The sequence below is a fragment of the Hirundo rustica genome, chromosome 2, assembly GCF_015227805.2.
Source record: "Hirundo rustica isolate bHirRus1 chromosome 2, bHirRus1.pri.v3, whole genome shotgun sequence".
Lineage (NCBI taxonomy): Eukaryota > Metazoa > Chordata > Aves > Passeriformes > Hirundinidae > Hirundo > Hirundo rustica.
In genome coordinates this window covers 49,411,124-49,430,198 of record NC_053451.1, presented here as the reverse complement: position 1 = coordinate 49,430,198, position 19,075 = coordinate 49,411,124, and the positions used below count along the sequence as shown (strand labels likewise).

At 44.2% G+C, this 19,075-nt stretch overlaps 3 protein-coding genes across 16 annotated transcripts in view; 2 read left to right on the top strand and 1 right to left on the bottom strand.

Moving 5' to 3' along the window:
- LOC120749445 (NEDD4-binding protein 2-like 2) overlaps positions 1 to 2,213 on the top strand; it is a 41,627-nt gene extending 39,414 nt beyond the window's left edge. For 9 of the 10 annotated variants that reach the window (XM_040056847.1, XM_058419482.1, XM_040056848.2 and 6 more), the window contains one exon: positions 716 to 2,213. The gene's annotated coding sequence lies outside the window, so the exon portion shown is untranslated. The remainder of the gene's footprint in view (positions 1 to 715) is intronic. The other variant, XR_009207582.1, reaches the window with a different exon arrangement.
- Positions 2,214 to 3,157: 944 nt separating this feature from the next.
- On the top strand, positions 3,158 to 13,875 carry N4BP2L1 (NEDD4 binding protein 2 like 1). Its single transcript, XM_040056862.2, has 5 exons — positions 3,158 to 3,462; positions 10,334 to 10,458; positions 11,224 to 11,312; positions 11,794 to 11,870; positions 13,639 to 13,875. Exons 1-5 carry the CDS (start codon positions 3,158 to 3,160, stop codon positions 13,847 to 13,849), a joined length of 807 nt encoding a protein of 268 aa, XP_039912796.1. The 3' UTR covers positions 13,850 to 13,875.
- Positions 13,876 to 15,215: 1,340 nt separating this feature from the next.
- BRCA2 (BRCA2 DNA repair associated) overlaps positions 15,216 to 19,075 on the bottom strand; it is a 34,341-nt gene continuing 30,481 nt past the window's right edge. For all 5 annotated transcript variants that reach the window (XM_058419475.1, XM_058419476.1, XM_058419477.1 and 2 more), the window contains 5 exons: positions 18,763 to 18,929; positions 18,539 to 18,674; positions 17,626 to 17,882; positions 17,054 to 17,197; positions 15,216 to 15,761 (listed from right to left, as the gene is read on the bottom strand). In XM_058419475.1, coding sequence (XP_058275458.1) covers positions 15,216 to 15,761; positions 17,054 to 17,197; positions 17,626 to 17,882; positions 18,539 to 18,674; positions 18,763 to 18,929 — 1,250 coding nt within the window. The remainder of the gene's footprint in view (positions 15,762 to 17,053; positions 17,198 to 17,625; positions 17,883 to 18,538; positions 18,675 to 18,762; positions 18,930 to 19,075) is intronic.

The window sequence follows — 19,075 nt, the reverse complement described above, 5'->3', positions numbered from 1 at the left end:
ACACAGATAACAGTGAAAAAACTTATCTGTCCTTTGACATTTAACCCCTAATATTAAAAAAAATGAAGCATGGAAAAGTGCACAGAACCATGACCAGGAAAACTCACCTGCCTTTTACAGTGCTTACCAGGAAAACCTGGCTCAAAAAAATCACTTAAGCAGAGAGTCTAATTACCTGGGGGAATAGAGCTGCCCACAGCAGTGTTTCTGGAGCTCTTAGGAAAGAGCAACAATGGGGTTGTGTGCGTGCCTCACACAAACTCTGTAACATGAAAGCCTGTGAGGTCCTGAGTGTAAGTAAAGGGGGGACAATTCATGTCGTAACAAAAAAATGGAGATGTAGCTCTACTATGGTGGTATTGGCTGAACAGCTGTTCATTATATAGGGTTTGTGACATGCAGAGAAAAAAAATCCATTGTTTTTCAGCTTTGGCATGGTAAAGTCCTTACTGCCTCTACTTTTGACATCCAAGTTCTTATTTTCCTTTTCCATTCTCCTTGCATTCTTTTATTTTTCCTTTGCTTTCCATTGTCTGCTTCCTCTCCGTTCTAACTTTTTAAAGCAATAACCAACAGCTGAGTATTAGAAACTTTAAAAAAACGTTGGACAGATTCTTCTCAGTCTGAGGGCTGGATTATCTGTTAAGTCTTTTTTGCCACCTGTGCAGTTTGCAGTTGTGGAACTTCAGCAGACTCTCTTCTTTTTTTATTTCAGAAACTTCTCGCTTTGATTCTGCCAAGGAAGGACTTCAGTTGGCCAACAAGGATTTTAAATGTGAGGGATAACCTGGAAGAAAGCAACTACTGTAGTTGTTTTGGTTTGCATCTTTGGCCACCTTCCCCCAACACTGCCCCCCGATATCAACCTCTCTGTCCATGTAATAATGATGAAAATTGAGATAACTTTGTGTATGGCATAAGGTCATTTCCTGAAGCCATTTGGGATTTACCCTTTCTCAGTACATCCTCAAGTGTGGAGATTGAGACTGGAGGCCAGAGGCATCTGTCACTATGGGGTGTGAGCTTCAGGCTGTGATATTTAATTCACTTGTATCAGGATCCAGGATATGGCCACAGAAGTGATGCTCACCTGCAGGGAATGGTGCTTGTTTCATGTCTTAGCCTACTTCTGCCTTCACCCTCAGTCATAATTGCACCCAGTCCCTTTACAACCTCAAATGGCAAAAATCTTCCTCCGTCGTTCCTATTCACGGATCCAGGGGGGCACAACTTCCCTTCTTTCTCCTGAAACCTGGCTTTATGCTTCCCTTCAGCTAGACTCATTTGGGTATTTGGGACTACAGAAACAAGAGCATTTCACTATAGAACTGATTCAAGCATGCTGGAGAAAGGGTGTGTACGGTTTGTGGTAGACTGAGAAGATGCATAACTACACTGGTAACCAGTGATTTGATGTTAGCGGTGTTGGAAATATTTATGTATGTAGAGATAGACAAATTATAATTAATTATAAAGAGCAACCTCTGTCAATTATGAAGCATGCGTAAGGCTGGACACTTCCTTGTAGGGAGAGGGAGTGACAGAAAAGACAGCTGTCACCTCAACAATAAAAGTGTGAGAAAAGATTGAGGAGGAGCAGGAACTTGGTTTTGTTCTGCTTGTCAGAAATAATATTTCCCACTTGTGCAGCTTGCAGATCCGGAATATTTCTCCATTTATTCTTTCATCTCCTCTTCCTTACCTTTCCCTCCATGTGTTTATATATCAGCTGAAGAGCCAGGACTTGACTGAACTTGTGCTGAAGCTCCACCATGGTCGAATTTGCTGATGTGTCTCCACTTTCTACTTAAATACTGCATCTACACGAAAGCAGTTAACAAAGTATGTATTTTTAAAATATTGTTGTACCTCTGGTGAAATTTTCTGGCTGCACTGTTTGAATGCATCTCCCATGTATGTGTGTGCGTCTACCTTGGCTGGAAATATCCTGCTTTCCTACTAGCAGAACATTATACAAAATGTGAAGGGGAGGAGGAAGGTGGCTCACACCTGCCATAACCACAGCCTCAGACCTCTGTGTTGTACTGAAGCAGACAAGTTAGTTTGATTTCAGGAACGTGTCACTCAAGGATTAATACTGTCTTCCTAGTTCTGTTTACTGAGTTAGAAATCTTAATGCCTCTATTTTCTGTTACTGAATCCTGACCTTCCAGAATGCTTGAAATAAAAATAGTTTTCAACATTTCACAGTATTCTTATATGGGTAAGTCACGTTTAATCTCTTAGTAGAGTGTTGCCAGTTTAAGTTTACTTTCACCCTCCTCCCCAGTATCTACGAATTTCAGATTTCTGTCTCTTCTTTCCTGCCACAATTTCCTCACTTGCTTCAGTTAGCCACGTCCCTGGGGAGCTAAGCTTTCTCCTTGTGTGTGGACACTCTCCTTAGCACTGTTTGGAACCTCAGAACCTAAAGCTCCAGCATTGAGGTTTGGTGGTGGTGTGTGCTTGGGGCATACTTGGGGCTGGCTCCTAACGGAGCCGGGCACGATGCTGTGCGTAGTAGGTCTGAGAGGGAGGGTGCGATAGCCACTCCAATTATTTTTGGTTTTACTGAAAACTGTAATTTCTTTGATCAAGTTAATGGAAATCAAGTTTTCTTTAGAGGAGAGAAATCTTTAAAACTGCCTTTACTTTGTCTTATGATAATATGTTTGAAAAAAAAAAGAAAAAATAGGGTGGTGTAGCGAGCGAGATGCACGGGGTCATTTGTTCCGTGCTGGGATGTTGTTGAGCTGCGTTCCCTCGGCATCCTTGTTGCTCCTGTGCTTGAAGAGGACGCCGATAGCTCGTTGTTAGGGAAGGGACGGGCGGCGAAGAAGTCTCCGTGCGTACCTGGTGTCCTGTGACCAGCCCCACTTCTCTTTCGGGCTCTGATGATTCATTCCCTTTCGGGCCTGCCCTGTAGTTCTCAATACAGAGAGGCAGCGCACGGGATTGTGTTTTCCTGCCTTCGAGAATCTGGGGAATAATCCTGATTTGAATAGTCGGAGATGTTATCTCGAGCCAAAGTTCCGGGTCCGCGGCGAGTGCCGTAGCCGAGCGCTTTGGCCGTGCAGCCGCAGCCGCCCGTCCCTGCCCGCGTCTCCGCCGCCGGCAGCTTTCGGTTTCGCGGGACAAAGTCCCGGCCGCTCGGGACATGGAGGGACGAGCGCTCCCGCCCGGCCCCGCCCGCGGGGGCCGAGGGACGCGGGGCCGGGGTCGGGGCGGGGGCCGGGGTCGGGGCGGGGGCCGGGGCCGAGCTGCGGGGCGGCTGCCCCGGGCTCCCCATCCCGGGCCGGCCCCGACCCCGCGCCCCGCCGCGCCCGGCCCCGCCGCCGTGGTGGACGAGCGGCTGCTGCAGGCCCTGGGGGGGCTGAGCCTGGGGCCCCCGCGGGGCGGCGGCGGCGGCAGGCTGGTGCTGCTGCGGGGGCTGCCCGGCGCCGGCAAGAGCACCCTGGCCAGGTAAGCGTGTCCCGGCCCCGGGACAGCGCTTCGGGAGCCCGTGTGCGCGCACGGCTCTCGCTGCAGACCCGCCGGGGCTGGGCTGGGCTGGGCTGGGGGGAGCGGGAGCCGAGCGGGAACCTTGGCCGATCGCAGCCGCCCGGAGCCCCCTCGGCTCCCGGCCCGCTCCAGACTGCGCTGTCCCGGGCACCTGTGGCCGTGTCTGGGTGTCCTGGACGAGGGACTGTGCAAGCTCCTGTTCCCAGCGAGCGGTACCTGCAGGGATGCTTCTGGTGATCACCCCGACCAAGGCGGTACTTGTTCCTTTGCTCAAAGGAGCCAGATCGGTGGTGGTTTTCTTTTTTCTTTTCTTTTCTTTTCTTTTATTTATTTATTTATTTATTTATTTAAAAAATTTGGTTTGGTTTTGTGTTCTTTTCTTTTCTTTTCTTTTCTTTTCTTTTCTGTGTGTTTAATCACAAACACGGAAAAAATATTCCTCTCTCTGACTAAAGATTGACAACTCTGACTTCTGTTTTTGTAATGTCCTACCCTCCTGGTTAGAGCTTTAGCAGTGTATATAAAATAAGCAGAGGAGACCACTCCACTCTCCAACAGCTCAAAGGCTGATCGTAAACAGGTGGAAAAACACAGTGGGGAGTGCTGGGAAGCAGCACTGCAGTCGGTGTGACCGTGCAGCTGTAGTTTGGTATCACAAAATCTCATGGTCTGATATTGTGCAGCTCTCTATCAAAAGAGGAAAGTTCCCTGTCTTCTTACTCTGCTGGGCTGAGGAACCCGTGCTGGGATCATGGGCTGCCACAGGAAGGGCTCTGCTGTGAGAGGTGGCAGCAGAAATCTGCGTGCTGCACTGGGTTCATCTACAGTTTCCTCTTCTCAGTACAACACTTCCCTGTCCCACTGGGCCTTCTGCCTCACTGCACTTTGGTAAACGAAGTTATTTTATGAATTGCTAAATGCTGTGTTTTGCTCACACCCAAAATACACCTCTCTCCCTTAAGAGGCTGTGTAAGTGTAGGCCTGCTCTTTCAGGGGGATTTGGTCTTATAGCACGGTAAGAACATAAAGATTTGGGGGCATATTCTCGGGCAGTGCAAGGAACTGTACTCACCTCTACTTTCTAGGTCAAAACACAAGGTAAATTGTTAATGACATATTTACTAAATCTGTTGTAAGTATTGTTGTAGTAGTCCTCTGTGAGATGAACGTTTGAGTATCTTAGTGTTTGTAGCCCCTGTTAATCACATCATTGTGTTCAGCTGTTCAGCAGCACACAGATCAAAAGGCAGCATTTAGTACCTCTCCTTAGCCCTGTCCAGATTGTGAAGGACTGTACCAAGAGAATTCTTTTGCTTTTCCCACACTGCATACCTTTTGGCTTTGGTAAGCACTGTGCGCCGCACAAGGGAAAGTTTGCAAAAAATGACCCCAACAGATCTCAGTGCAAGATCCCACTGGAGGAGGAAGGTGCTTTATTTGCAAAAGTATTCTGTAAACTCATTTTATAAATTCAAGTTCATTTTCTCAGATTTTATTCACTCACAATACCGCAGCTTAATACTTGCAAGCATCAAGATGCATGTGCACAGGTGGTCTTTTTGAAATCAGAGCAGACAAGGACCAGCTGTCCCAGCTGTCCCATGCTCACTTTCTCTGTTGGGTTGCTCTCTCTTGGTGGTGACAGGGTGGGTTTTGGCCAGGTCTGCTGTGGCATCTCCAGCCAGCAGCTCCTATGCTGCCATTTATTTGCCTGTGAATTCTGCATACTTGCTGCTCTATGAATCTTAGGTGGGGTTTTTCCCCCATTATATTAATTTTCCCATTTTCGGTGTCCTCATCCACTGCCGCTCTTGGAACAAGAGGGAGGAGGCAGGTTTGGAGAGGATGGTGTGACCCACTGGCCATCCTCCTGCTCTCAGAGCATGGGCTTTCCTGTGGCAGGGCACCAGTGCTGGGCCTCAGCTGAGTGCTGGCCTTGGGGGTGTAAACAGCACCTGTCCCAGTTTTATTGCTGTTAATGATCTTGGCTATCAGCGGGTACCATTGTTCCAGCCTTTACTCTGTGCTTTCATTCACATATACATTCGTTTATTCTGCATATCAGCCAGTATTTCTGAATTTCTGTCACAACCTCTACATCTTTACAGTGCTCGTGAGTCACAAACCAAGAATGTTATCATTGGTGATACAGCAACCCAGTGATAATTCTAGTCAAAAGGCCCCTTTTCCATCCATCACACAGTCCTAGGGACAACTTTAGATCCATGGCTTGTTTCCCTGACCTTCCAGTGTCACTCAGCAGAGTTTGGATACAACTTTGTAAGCTTAAGTTACGGCGTTTTTGTTAAAATTACTTCCTCATCCTGGTTGCATCTGGTTCAGAGCAGCCTTACATTGGCACGGATCAGTTCAGGTCTGGTTTTTGGTTTCTGATAAAGACAGGGAAGGACCCACATGTTGGTATATTGGGTAGTCAAGCCAGGACGAGGAGTTGGTCTGCTCACCACCAAGCTTCACACCTTTCCAGCAGCTTCACCCTGAACCACATTTTTTGGTGGCCCCAGCTTTAACCAATTCACCGAATGTCATGGAAGTGTGAAGGAGAAGGGGCAGCTGGGAGTCACATCTCCATCGGCGTCCATCAGGCGTGTTGGACTTGCTTCTCCTGAACACATTGTGCTTGACTTCACGGTGCAGGTTTTGTGATCACACTGAGCCAACAGCTAAGAAAAAGGTTATCTGAGGTGCAGTGGCAGCTCTAATTCTAAAGATGCCTCCAAAATTTAAGTGAGCCACGTACAAGCTCATACGTGCTTCCCCAGCACAGTGTGCATTGCACAGTCACTGCATTTCCAGCCCTTCAACAGCACAGTGCTGTGCTGCTCAACTCACACCCAGCCCTCTATCTTAACAGCGTAACTCAAGCGCTGTCGGCTGGGCATGATCAAACTTGTAACTTTTCAGCCACAGCTGTTGATTTATTGCTCGAAATGAGCTTGTTCTTGTGCTCCCTTGTGAAGCGCAGAGGGAGTAATCTTTCAGAACAGGAGGGGAGAGAGTGCACTGGCACTGAGGCACCGCTGCTTGGCACAGCCTGTGTCTTCTCCAGCTCTCTCTGCTGCTGTTGCCCGGTTTATCCCGGCACCTCCAGTCCTGGGCCGGCTGTTCCCGGCGTTAGCAGCAGCCGGCCCTGCTGCAGACCCGCAGCTCTGAAGGGTTCGTGGACTTCAGCTCTGCAGCGCCGGCCTCCGGGCAGCGTTGCGCTGCAAACCTTCACCTTTGCGTGCACTGCAGACCTTCACCTTTGCGTGCACTGCAGACCTTCACCTTTGCGTGAAACCGCTTCGGGTGAGTTCAGGTGAGTGTCCTGCGTGGTTGGTGGAACGCGGCACGGCCCCAGGCCGGTGCTTTAGGGGACAGAGCGCGGGGGCACAGGCACGGCTGTGCCCTGCCGCCTGCTCCGCGGGCACCGGGAGCTGCGCAGACACAACAGGCAGTGGCAAGCGCTGGGCATGTGCTGCACATCTCACAGTCCTGCTTTCCTGCTGAAGGAAAGGCTCTCAGACACCTCTTAAATGCCGTGCAACACTTGGCAAGAGTGGCCGGGGCGAGTGGTTGCGTGTGGTGCCAGTGCATGCGTGTGCTGGTCTCTGATGCACCGTCCTGTGGCCTTCTGAGCACTGAAAAGGTTTCTTCCAATCTACTCTCAGAAATGAATTTATTTTCAAGTTTTCTGATGGGAAAGTATGATAACCTGTGGATACGAAATGCATTATGCTCAATCCTTTGCTAAAGAAAGGTTTGCTGCTGTTCCAGAAACTACAAAGGATAAGAAAGAATGGGGGATGTTTCCTCTGCTTAAAGTAAATCTCCTCAAACCCTTTCCTCCTCACCCCTCTACAAGAGGAAGGAGGTACCATATCCACTGGAGATGTGCTACATCTCTTCCTCTTGCAGTGGCTATCCAAACTAATACTGAACCTTTCCCACGTGCTGCCTGTCACAATGCAGTGCTTCCAGTTCAGTGGCTTCTTTAAAAAATGCAGACGTAGCTCCTATGTGTCCTTTGATCTTGCAAAGAGATTGCATTTTTCTTTTCCTCCTTAGTAAGCTTTACACTTACTGATCTACCAGAAGTGGGTAATTTTCTTCTTACAGAGCAGTTCAAGATGTATTCATTTTGCATAGCTGGTGTGTACTTTTCTAAACTACAGGCATTTTGATTGCTTACAGTGATTAAGAGCCTGATGTGATTATGCAGGACCTTTCTTCTAAACCAGCCTGAGGTCCTGTGAAGATTGTGAAAGGCCCATTTCGTAAGGAATGCACACAGGAGTTCTTGGTGCCCTTCGGAGTGATAAGGGAGAGAAGAAATAGGAGTTTTGTCAGCTTTGTGGGCAATATGGAAGGGATTACAGAAAACAGCTGTAAACTGCAGCAACAGTTTGGTTGTTTGGGAAAGCTGAAAGTTAAAACCAGCGAAACAAACAGAAGGTAAACCATCTTTTTCCCATTTCATGTTTTCTCATGTTGCTGTTAGCAGAAGCTATTAATTTGGTATGAATATAGTGAATGTGACAGTAATTCATAGCTCTCAGCCTGTTTCTTCCCATATTTTTCCGCCTTTGAAGCACAAGTTTTATCTACTTTAATTATTGATGTGAGGACCATAGACTGAGCTTACAGATAATCACCTACAGTTTAGATTGCTTAAGGGTTAATATCAAAGCTCTGAATGTTGAAAATTCTGTAAGGTATGTGCTAAGAAAATGGATTTTTACATTTGCCCTGGTTACGAACATTTGAAAAAAAACTGAACAAGGAAAAAAAATAGTCTTGAGATCTTTTATTATTGTGTACAATTTTATGTGCCTATTAGTAGCAAAAGGGACAACACATATTTTAGCAGTTGAATTTTTTAGAAAAGAAATTGCAATGATTAAAGCAGTGGGAAAGGTGAGGTGTTGAATCATGGGGAGACTGGACTATATCAGGTAATCCCTAGCAGTAACCGGATAAGCATTAGGTGCTGCTCTGCTTTTCATTATAAGAATTTTTTTGCCTGAGGCCAAAATTACAGCAACAAAATTTTACTGTTTGCTAACAGTTTAAAACATGACTTTTCTTAAATCAGCTTGCCCAGCAGTAATTTTGTGACTAAAGCATCCCTTTAGGGCTAGAATACAAGGACAGGTGGGTGCTGAATGGTGCATGACAGGGGGTACGGCCCAGTCCTGGCTCCATCAGCACTGGGTCGCTGCTCGCCGGGGTGGACCCCACCACAAAATAATATTAATTAATCAGCAAATGGTAGAAGTTACAGTGGAGACAGAGCAAAGTCAGAAGCTGACCTTTATTCAGCTAAATGCACCCTGCAGTCCTAATGAAGAGCTGCTGCTTGCAGACAGATTATGGTGCAAGTGGTAAGCAAATGGTTGGAACAGAGCTGGATGACAGAATTAAGGTTTTTCTGTCTGGGTGCCTGTTCTTCTGCTGATAACCTGGAGACAGCTTTTCCCTTGTTCTTGCCCATGTAGATAAGACACTGAGAAATGGTTATTTTGCAGCTTGTGGGGATGGAAGGAGAAGCGTTTTATTAGGAAAGCTGAAATGGGTCACAGGGGCTGGAGACCATGGGTGATGTGAGAGAGCAGGGCAGCAGCATTCATGTCTGAGAGACACAGGGTTTCTGGGTTGACCTTTCTTTCTTTTCCCAAGACATTCTGTGCCTTAGGGAGACAGGAAATAGAGAGATGATGCCGTGGGTTCTCCCTGACTTCTTGCAGAGACTCCCTCCTCCCCCAGCTCTTCTCTGACTGAAAGAAAAAGGGACAATTCTGTTTGTGGACACAAAAAATTCTGGGTTATCCACAAATAACCCAGAACACAGTCATACACTAAGAGTTGGGGGTTTTTGTTTCTTTTAGTGGTCTCTAAGGACTGGCAGAGGCATGCTTCATATTTAAACCTCCTTCCACCTCCAAGAGCCAGTGGCTGCCTGTGAGGCAGCTGGTCAGTGTCTAGCAGGACGCACATCTGCTCCCCATGGCATCCCCGGCCTGCAGGAGCACTGCTGGGGGACACATACCCTGTGAAGGGAAGTGGCATTGCACCACAGCAGTCTGCTTCATGGATCTGCAAATTTGTCTATAAAATATTTTTTATAATCTCAGATTTGTTTATCAAATTTGTTTAAAAGCTGAAGATATAAAAACTACTCAACTCTATAAGAGGAGGATTAAGTAGAACAGGGACAAGTGATAAGAACCATAAAATTGCATAAAATAACACAAAATATTGACTTACCACTCAGATACTTGTTTGCAAATTAAAATTTTAAAAAAGTGCTACCTGCTTTGTAGCCAAAAAAGCCCCCCAAACCAAACTGATGGTTCTCGGGACCATCCTTACGAAATGACCAATCCTTCCTCCTTGTCTTCAGAAATCTCTGTAGCAAAATTCCCATTGTCAAATTGTCTTCTGACACCAATTTCCATACCTGAATAAGGAGGTTTGGGTTGCTTTTTTGTTTCCTTCTCTTTACAATCCTGCTTTCTCAGATAACTCAAAAGGAGAGCTGTATATATTAATAGGATTAAAGACTTGGATGTTGGTAGTCCAGTGTAGATTTCTCTGTTGAATTAAAGAAATCAAGGCCACGCCTTCAAGCTCCGTTCCATTCTTACTACGTGTCCATCTACCGATTGCAGTACTTCCAGATCCTTTAAATTGGGATTTTTCAAATGAAGCACTGTGTGTATTTGCAGAGCACTCAAACAGCTCATGATTTAATGGTCTCTCTTAAAGGGTGTGACCAGGCACTAATCCTTTCATCTTTTTTTTTTTTTTTTTTTTTTTTTTCCCCCTGCAGACAGCTGAAACGTGACCACCCCAGTGCTGTCGTCCTTAGTACTGATGACTTCTTTGTTGAAAATGGTGTCTACATCTTTGAGCCTGACTTCCTGGAGGATGCACACAAGTGGAACCAGAAAAGAGGTGACTAAACTCCATCCAAGGGCTGTGCAAAATAGTTTTGCATTTCAGGCTGTCTTTAAACTTAGCCCCCAAAATAAAATATCTCAAGGTGGTGTCATACACTGCAGTTCATGGGGCATTGGCTAAGAAAATACATTTACCACTTCTGATTTGATTTCTTCTGAGTTATAAAGGGGAAATTTGTAAATTAAAACATTTTGGAGGTTGGTTAATGTTATTTTAGAGGAAGCACTGCTGGATCTTGATACCCTTCAGACACAAGCCCAGCAGCTGCTCCCTGCAGTATAGCAGCCTTTGCCTTTAACTTCTTACGTCTGTCCTGACCTGGAAGGGGGTGGGAATGTAATGATGGACAGGAAGAAAACTTGAAGGCTGAGTTTAAGTTTGAGAATTAAACAAGCCAGGTCTCTACTGCTGTACAATGCTTTTGTGGCTGTGCTCCGAAGGAATTTGTAACAATGGTGAACATAACTTTGGGATCATGTAATAGGGATCTCCTGCAAATGGCAGTTATTTCCATTCCATTCCAGCTGTTGTAAGGCTGTTGTTCTGTAAGAGCTTCAGATCAGCCAGAGGCTTCACCACCCCTTCCAGGAGAGCTGCTGGGCCCTGACCTCGGCTCCCATTTGAATGGTAGCTGCAAGCCCAGGTCTGGTGGGGAACCAAGGGTGCGAGCAGTGGGCAAAGAAAGGACATTTTAGGGCTAGTAAGGCCTGGCTCTGTTATTTAATATATTTTAGCTTTACTTAATGTGTTACATTGCAGCACGCAAAGCAATGAAGAATGGGAAAAGCCCGATTATTATTGATAATACCAACATCCATGCTTGGGAAATGAAGCCGTATGTGATGATGGTAGGGAAAGCTCCGATTTATTTTATGTGCCTAGCTATGACATCTGCAAGGTGATCTGACTGAAAAGGTTCTTTACATGGCCAAAAATATTTACTTTTCCCTGTAGTTCTCTGATTATAGTTAAGGATGGATATTGTGATGAAGTAGGGGCAGAGTTGCCGATGTAGTTTTTAGTTGGTCAGCTTTGCAACTCAGTGAAGGCAAAATGACTTGAAAAGATTAATGACCTTTGAAGCTGCCCTGCTGTTTCTTGATGATGAGGACATCAAACTCTTCCCCAGTAGTGATATGAATTGAACAGTTCCCAAACTGTTTGTTAACAAATATATCAAGCTGTGATTTATAATTGTAGTTCATGACTTGTGAAAAAACACACCATACAGAGGTCTTTGAAGACGCATTGGTGTCTCTTGTCAGGAGTTCTAGGAGAGCTGGCAATTCTTTTAGTGCAGTTTCATAATGTCACCTTTGTGTCCTTTAGGCACATGAAAATAGATATGAAGTTACATTCCAAGAACCGGATACACCCTGGAAGTTCAATGTTCAAGAACTGACAAGGTACATAGTTTTCTCTTTGCTGGAGCAGACAGCTTCTTACTTTGTTGACATGCTCTGAGAAGGTCAGCCTTCTTCCTCTTCATATAAGGAAGCGTGTAGCCTGGTAAATGACAACAGAAGGATTGTTGTGGAAAATTTCCATTACTGAGTACCTGGTCTGTAGTGAATTCAGCCCTGAAAGAGCCTGAAGTGAGTCAGGAAGTAGAAAAAGCAACAAGCCCTGATGTTTTTGTGCTGCAAGCTTGATAGGGCAGGAGCCTTGATTTTCATTCTGTATTTTAAGCAGCAGGTTTTTTTTGTTTGGGCACAAACCTGAATCTAAGCATTACAGACAACATCCAGACTTCTGTCCTTAAGAATCTAGCCATGATAGATGCTGTCCTGCTGCGGCATGGATGGTACATCAAGAAATGTAGGTGGGTAAGAAATGGGGTTCTAGAGGATCTTTGTAAAGATCTTAACACGCACACACTAAAGGAATATAAAGAATGTATTCACTCTGCACAGAATGGTAGGATGGGGAGGCAGCTGAATGTGGCTCTAAGAATGTTGACCAGTGACTGCAGGGTTAATGGCTGTAGTCACTGGAAAAATTCTTGCAGGCTGACTTCCTAGCTTTTAGCCAGCCTGCTGTGAGTTACAGGGAAAAGTGTTCTCCCAGCTACCAAATCCAGAAGATAAAATATGCTAACTGGTTAGTGCAAGAAAACAAGGCATGAGCACTTCATTGCAATGGATGGATTTATTTTCTACAAGCCAGGAGTTCTAGTCAGAAATTAATGCTGCTCCTGTCCATGTGTGATGGACACAAATGGCAGAGGGCCAAGGCCCAGAGCGCTCATGGCTGCAGGGGGAGGCTCGTGGCAGATGATGGCTCAGGGCTGGGGACAGGTGAGGACACCCAGCTCTGGCCTCAGCAGCACCAGTCATTGGTAGGGGAGCACTGCAGGGGCACAGTCTGATCATTCACTGTAGGCAGAGCTACTCAGTAAGTTGCACTTTATTAAATACTTGACACACATTGACTTTTCACAGCAGCATTGTAAAGCTCATTCACAGACACTCACGAGGGCACAAGCTGCGCCTTAATAGCACTAAATGGCAAACCCAAAGATATAGAGGGTTTGCAAACTCACAAACAGAAATTCCTGGTGGGCTTTGGGAAGACAAGTCCTGCTAAATTGTGGAGAGATCGTGGCTGGTGCTACTCTGGCTTCTTTCTATCCAGAAAGCCCTGCACATTTGAGCATTGTGTTCCCCTCCCTCTCAAAATTGTCATTTAGGAGTCTACCCTGGAGCCTGAGCCATGTCATGTGTGATGGTTCCCTACTTGCTCTCAAATCAGCAGCAGTTTGTGACCTCTCTCCTGGCTGTTGCGTCAGTGTCTGGGCTGGCTGCAGCCTTTGGCCGCAAATCTCCAGTTATACAAAGCTCACTGGGGCCAACAAGCTGTTAGTGCTAAAACACAGCAACACTCGTATAAAATACTGCACAGGTCTTCTACACAACTCTTATTTTGGACATTTGTCAACTTCCTATGTCCTGTCTGCCTCCCAAAAATAATGGTGTTACATTTTCAGCAGTAACAATAATATTTCTAAGAAGTTGGTGGAAGTGACCAGTAATTTAAAAAAAAAAAGGCCAGAAAGAGATCAGTGGAGACTTGAACCATTATGCTGAACCAAGCAGGAACTTTAGCAAACTGAAGATAACCTCTCATACACAGGCAGCTAAATATTTGTATTTTCTGTTACTGTTGACTTTACAGGAGAAATATTCATTGTGTCCCCCGGGAAAAGATACAACGGATGAAGGAACAATACGAGCACAATGTCACCTTCCACAGTGTTCTCCGGTCTGAAAAACCAAGCAGGGATGAGGGAAGCTACAGTAGAGCAAGTGCAGCTTATGGCACCCACCCTTCTGCCTTCTCCAGGAGGAGACCTGGCACGGCACGCACAAATGTGACATTTAACTGAAGAAGTGCATTCCTCGGTGTCTTAGTTATCAGGGTACAAGAGTCTCTAGTTTTACATTTTTTTCTAAACTGTTTATTCTTGTGTTTTTCTACTACATATCTAAATTACTTTTATTTCTTACAAATCTTTTAATGGCATTGGACTGTGATCTCACAGCTCTACAGGAGCACTGTAAGAGCACGGTACCCAGCACAAACCGTACTCCCTCTCATCCCTCTTCCTCCGTGAAAATCCATCCAGGCATATGTAACATGTACTGGCTCTACCACATGCCACATTTTGGATGGTTTTTTCCTGCATCACAGTCTGATGCTAGCAATAAACATTCCTAACTTATTCCTGTCTTAAGGCCATTGTGGCCAATTCTTTCCCCATACAATTGGCATTTCTTGCCATTTTAATGCTTTATATCTGACAGTATAAACTTTTTATATCTACTGCCTTGCCTGCAGCATTATTGTAACTTTCAGAGGCAAAGTGAATGATGGCAAAAGTAGCTCAGCAGACTGTAGCAAGATTTGATGCTGTTCCTTCTCTCTGCTGACTGGATTCATGCTGGTGTCACACACAAACAGCTTCTCCAGCCTGGAAGCAAAACACGTCCACAGAGCAAACTGAGCTCCTCATCTTGCCAAGACATGGGAGTTGACTGATCACAAGATGGAGAGGCTCCTAAAATGAAACATTAGTGTTAGGCTCGGGTGTGTTAACTCCTAAATGGGAACAGGGCTACAGGAGCAGCTCTGAACAGAACACAGACCAAGGAGATATTGAAAAGTAACTCTGCAGGGCATTTTGCTGCGACTCAAATGATCATAGCTGTCCTTCAAATCTCTTTTAGTGCTATATGGAAAGTCTGAGGAGAAAAGTACAAGAACTGTGCCAAAATAGCAGAGTGCCATTTCAGAATTAAAGTGTTGTGTTTGGTGAAAATAAGAGAATTCTTTATTATGCCTTGTGCCACTTTGGACAGCCGAACAACTATTCTGATGTTGCAGAGGGTAACAAAACTGATGGCTTTAGCATGAAATAAAGATCCTGCTCTAATATAAGAACACAGAATCAATGGCTTTACAAAATGTCATCAAACGCTCAGCCACACTGATGCTATTGTACAATACATCTTTGTGAGAAGTGTTTACATACTAAACTTTAAACTATTTTGCAAATGAAGCGTTATTTAATGAGGCTGTTTGTGTAATAGAACTTTATTAAATACAATCAAGTTTTAATGTACAAAGTGTAAAAATAATTTGAATTTGAAATATATACAATACTGTACACGTACATTAGCAGCATTTTTGGGATTTTGGTCTGTCTGTGGGCTGGTCCTCAGGTTCCTTTGGGTTCTTCCTAAGAGCCTCAGTTACTTCAGAACAGCTTTTGATGAGGTATTTGCTTCCCCAGTAGACCTGGAACTATTTCTGGATGAAAGATCATCAGATAAAGTAGTAGCTGTCGCACTGCTGTTTTCATTTACATAATCCATCTTCTTTTCTTCAGGTAAATTATTCACAAGTGCTTGGGTATTAATCATTGCCAGTTCTTCATCAGCAACCAGGTCATTCTCAGGAAGATGGACAGTTTCTCTCATTTTCCTGCAAGAGGTGACACGGCCAATACTCCGATCTGTCTCTTTAGGTGACCTGCTGTGCTGTACACCCAAACTTCGTGGAGGCTGAAATGCTCTTTTAACAGATGGAGAAATTACCGAACATATTGGTGTCAGTGGTGGAGGGGCAGGTATGCAACTGAGGAAGTCCATAGCTTTTCTCTTTTTGCTGGTTTTGAGATAGTCTTCAGTAACTGTAGCAGGGGAAGGTGTTTTTGCTGACCCTGGCATGACAATTCTCATATTTGGTGTGCTAGTGGACAAAGGGCTTGGATGCTTCATTTCAATTCTAGAAGAGATCTGGGTAAAAAGAGAAGTTTTACGTTGAACAGAATTTTCTGTTTAATGAACTTCCTCAATGACTGCCAAAAAATGGAGGACACCCCCCCTCCTCCCCCAAAAACACTAAATCATCATTCATATTCCATTTAAGTTTAGTTTGGTATCTCCTGATGGTGACTAATGTTATTCTTCCAAGTGCTGATGACCAATAAATCACTGTTTACCTGTACATTTACATTTTGTTTCTTAGAGCTAAGCAATATGTATGGGAATTTTGCTATACCAGATGGTAAGAAATTAAAGCACTCATAAGTCTTCTATTGCCTTGGCTATGTCCTCTGCACATGGTTGGTTAAATAAGTAAAAAGGAGGAAAAAAATTGGAGAAAAACCAGGATAGAACATAGACCAAAAATTTTGAAGGTAACAGTACACACATGACACATGCTCCATAGCAAGCCTTTCCAACACAGACTTGAGAATACTCATAAAGACAATTAATGTATTTAATAAACTATAAAAATATAACCTCGTTAGTCTATAAAATATATAAACTAAACCTTCAGCATTAAACATTAACCCTCCCTCTGAAATAGAAAAGGATGCCTTATAAGCTTAAACTGAGTCCCCAGGAACTGATACCACACCAGGGTGTTTCCACCTCCCTTGCAACTCATGGCAGGAAAAATTTTTATTCTGACTGTGCTCAGTACTCCACGTCAGAAGGAACTCACCACCAGCAGCTTTCATGGGAAACTTGAGTACTATTTAAATCAATTTTTGTCAAGACTGCTAAAATACATTTACTAGGTGATGTAAAGCTTTCCTTTTAAATCCTAGAAATAGTAAACAATAGCTAGAAAAAGACCAGGAAGTAAATTCTTTCAACTAAGGTAAGAACTACAGAATGCCTTGAAATAAGAATGTACAGATCAAGGTTTTTCCTTCTGTGACATTCACAATGGATAATTTTCACAGAGGGACCAAAGAAGCAATAAATCATCTATAAAGAAAGGATGATTCATTTTACTTATATAAATTCAAAATACTTAAAGTATGCTGCAGAAACACAGGCCACAGGGGAAGTTTTCACATATTGTTTGGAGGAAGGATAATCTATTTTATAGTTCCTCCTGGGGAATAATCCTAAACTCACACACAGAGAAAGCTTCTAATCAGTTTGCACTGCCCTGAAAAGACTGGATGAAGTGGACTGAGAAGTGAGACCATTCACCACAGCTGTAACACTTCCTTAAATCCTTACTGCATGTACTGCCAGTACAAACACAGCATTAATTACCAGAAGCTTACCAAACTTTTATCCTCTGCATAGCTGCAGGAAGGAGAGGGGCTTTCCAAGCCCCATCTTTTAGTTACACTGGGTGTAAGCAAGAGATTTCTTTGTAGCAGATTCATCAGTTTACTTTCTGCATCAGAGCAAAAGGAGGCCACGTTCTGTAAGGGAGAACAGAGTTTGCAATGCAGAATAGTTGGCTTTCAAACTATGTAAGGACTATACACACTATGTTTAAGACTTTCTTTTCTCATCCTTATCCCACTGGAATTTTATCTCAAACCAACAACATAGAAGACTGCTGCACTTTCTGTCCATGGCAGAGTCCCTATTGACAGGTACAAGATCTTTCACCAGCCAGAGATTCTGTGGCACGTCCTAAAGACAGTGCTGGATGAGTTGGGGGGGGGAAAAAAAAAAGTCAAGACATTCAATCCTCCAGGAAAATTCCATTAACATCTTACCCCAAATTCAGCATTATTTGCATTACTTGCTTTAAAGATTTATCAGTACTAACAGACTTTTTGGTGAATGGTGTAACACAGCAGTAACTAAAATAAACCATCAAACAACACTTCTACAGGTTTACCTCTATCACACTTCTCAGTTCATTAACCTTCTCTTGAAGATAGCATTCCTTTGGACTGGCTGAGAATAAAGAAAGATCTCCAGCCAACAGCACGGGAATTTCTGATCTGAATTCAGACTGCCACTGAAGGTTGCTTGCAGAAATGAGTGAGCAGCGGACAACTACATCTTCAATAGCCAAGTGTCTGAGATCTGTCCAGATCTTTATTGCCACTAAATTATAGCTCTCATCAGATAAGTACACCACAGTAGTAAAACCTAAAAGCAGGAAAAAAAAGTCTGAATTAAACCTTTACATCTCTTTAAGTAAAGGCACTGTGATTTGGATCTACTCAAAAAAACCCACCACATCTTGAAAGAGCTACATGGCAGCCCATCTGCATGGTGACAGGTATCTCATGCTTCTTTCATATTCTACAGCAGCTCGCTACTGATTACAGAAAACAACCCAAAGTCTGTCTTTAAAAACAATACTCCTATGGAACTTTTCCTTTTTTTCCAGATTATCCACCTCTCCCTATCCATGAGATCGAGTGCCTGAATTCCACTCATTCCATGACACTGTACCCAAAAGAGGGAGTTCATGTACATGCACAATGGCGTTTCTGCAGATGCTGACACAGATGTGAGAACTTACGCCCACCATTTATGGAAAAAATGAAAATATAAAAATATTGAAATATAAGCTGCTTTTGAACTTAGATCCTGCCTTACTATCTTCCTGAGCTAATAAGCAGCTAATAAGCAGTTTTTCTTCAGAAATACAGATTTATCTGCCAGCATGTCACTGTGATGGGCTGTATTAGCAGGTTTTCACAGGCCTGTGAGATGTACAACACCAAGATAACTGACTTCTGAAGTAAAGAATTCAGTGCTTATTCAATGGGAGGACATGAATGTGGTCCACAACATACCTGTTCTGCTAAGAGAAATTACAACTCCAACTAAATCCACTTCAGCACATGGTGGCTGAAAAGAAGGATCCAACAAACTGGTGAATTCTAGAGCCTTTCTTGGAAAGAAAATCTGTTCCAGCATCTCCTGTGATACCTGATGAAACACAAAATTTCAGCATTCCCCACACTTACAGAGTGTGACACGTTTTAACGAGGCGCCTTTATGCACTTAAAGCCCTTACTGATAGCTGCAGGTACTGAGTTTTCTTGGTGGCTGTTAACTGGATGTTGCTGGAGTCTGCCCTGCCCCTGGATTGGGACGCTGCCAGCTGGAAGATCCTGTAGCGAGCGCCTTCCTTCAGCAAGGAACACACGTCGGGCAGCGGGCGCCAGATACTCAGTACTGCCCCTGACAACAGCACAGGAAGCTCAGTAATTTGAAGGCTTTTAAACAAAATAAAGCTACAATACTCCCTCCTATCCAAAAGCCCTAAACCAAGAATCAAACTGAAAATATTAACATGCAAGCTAAAATACTGTTGGGAAACTCTTCAA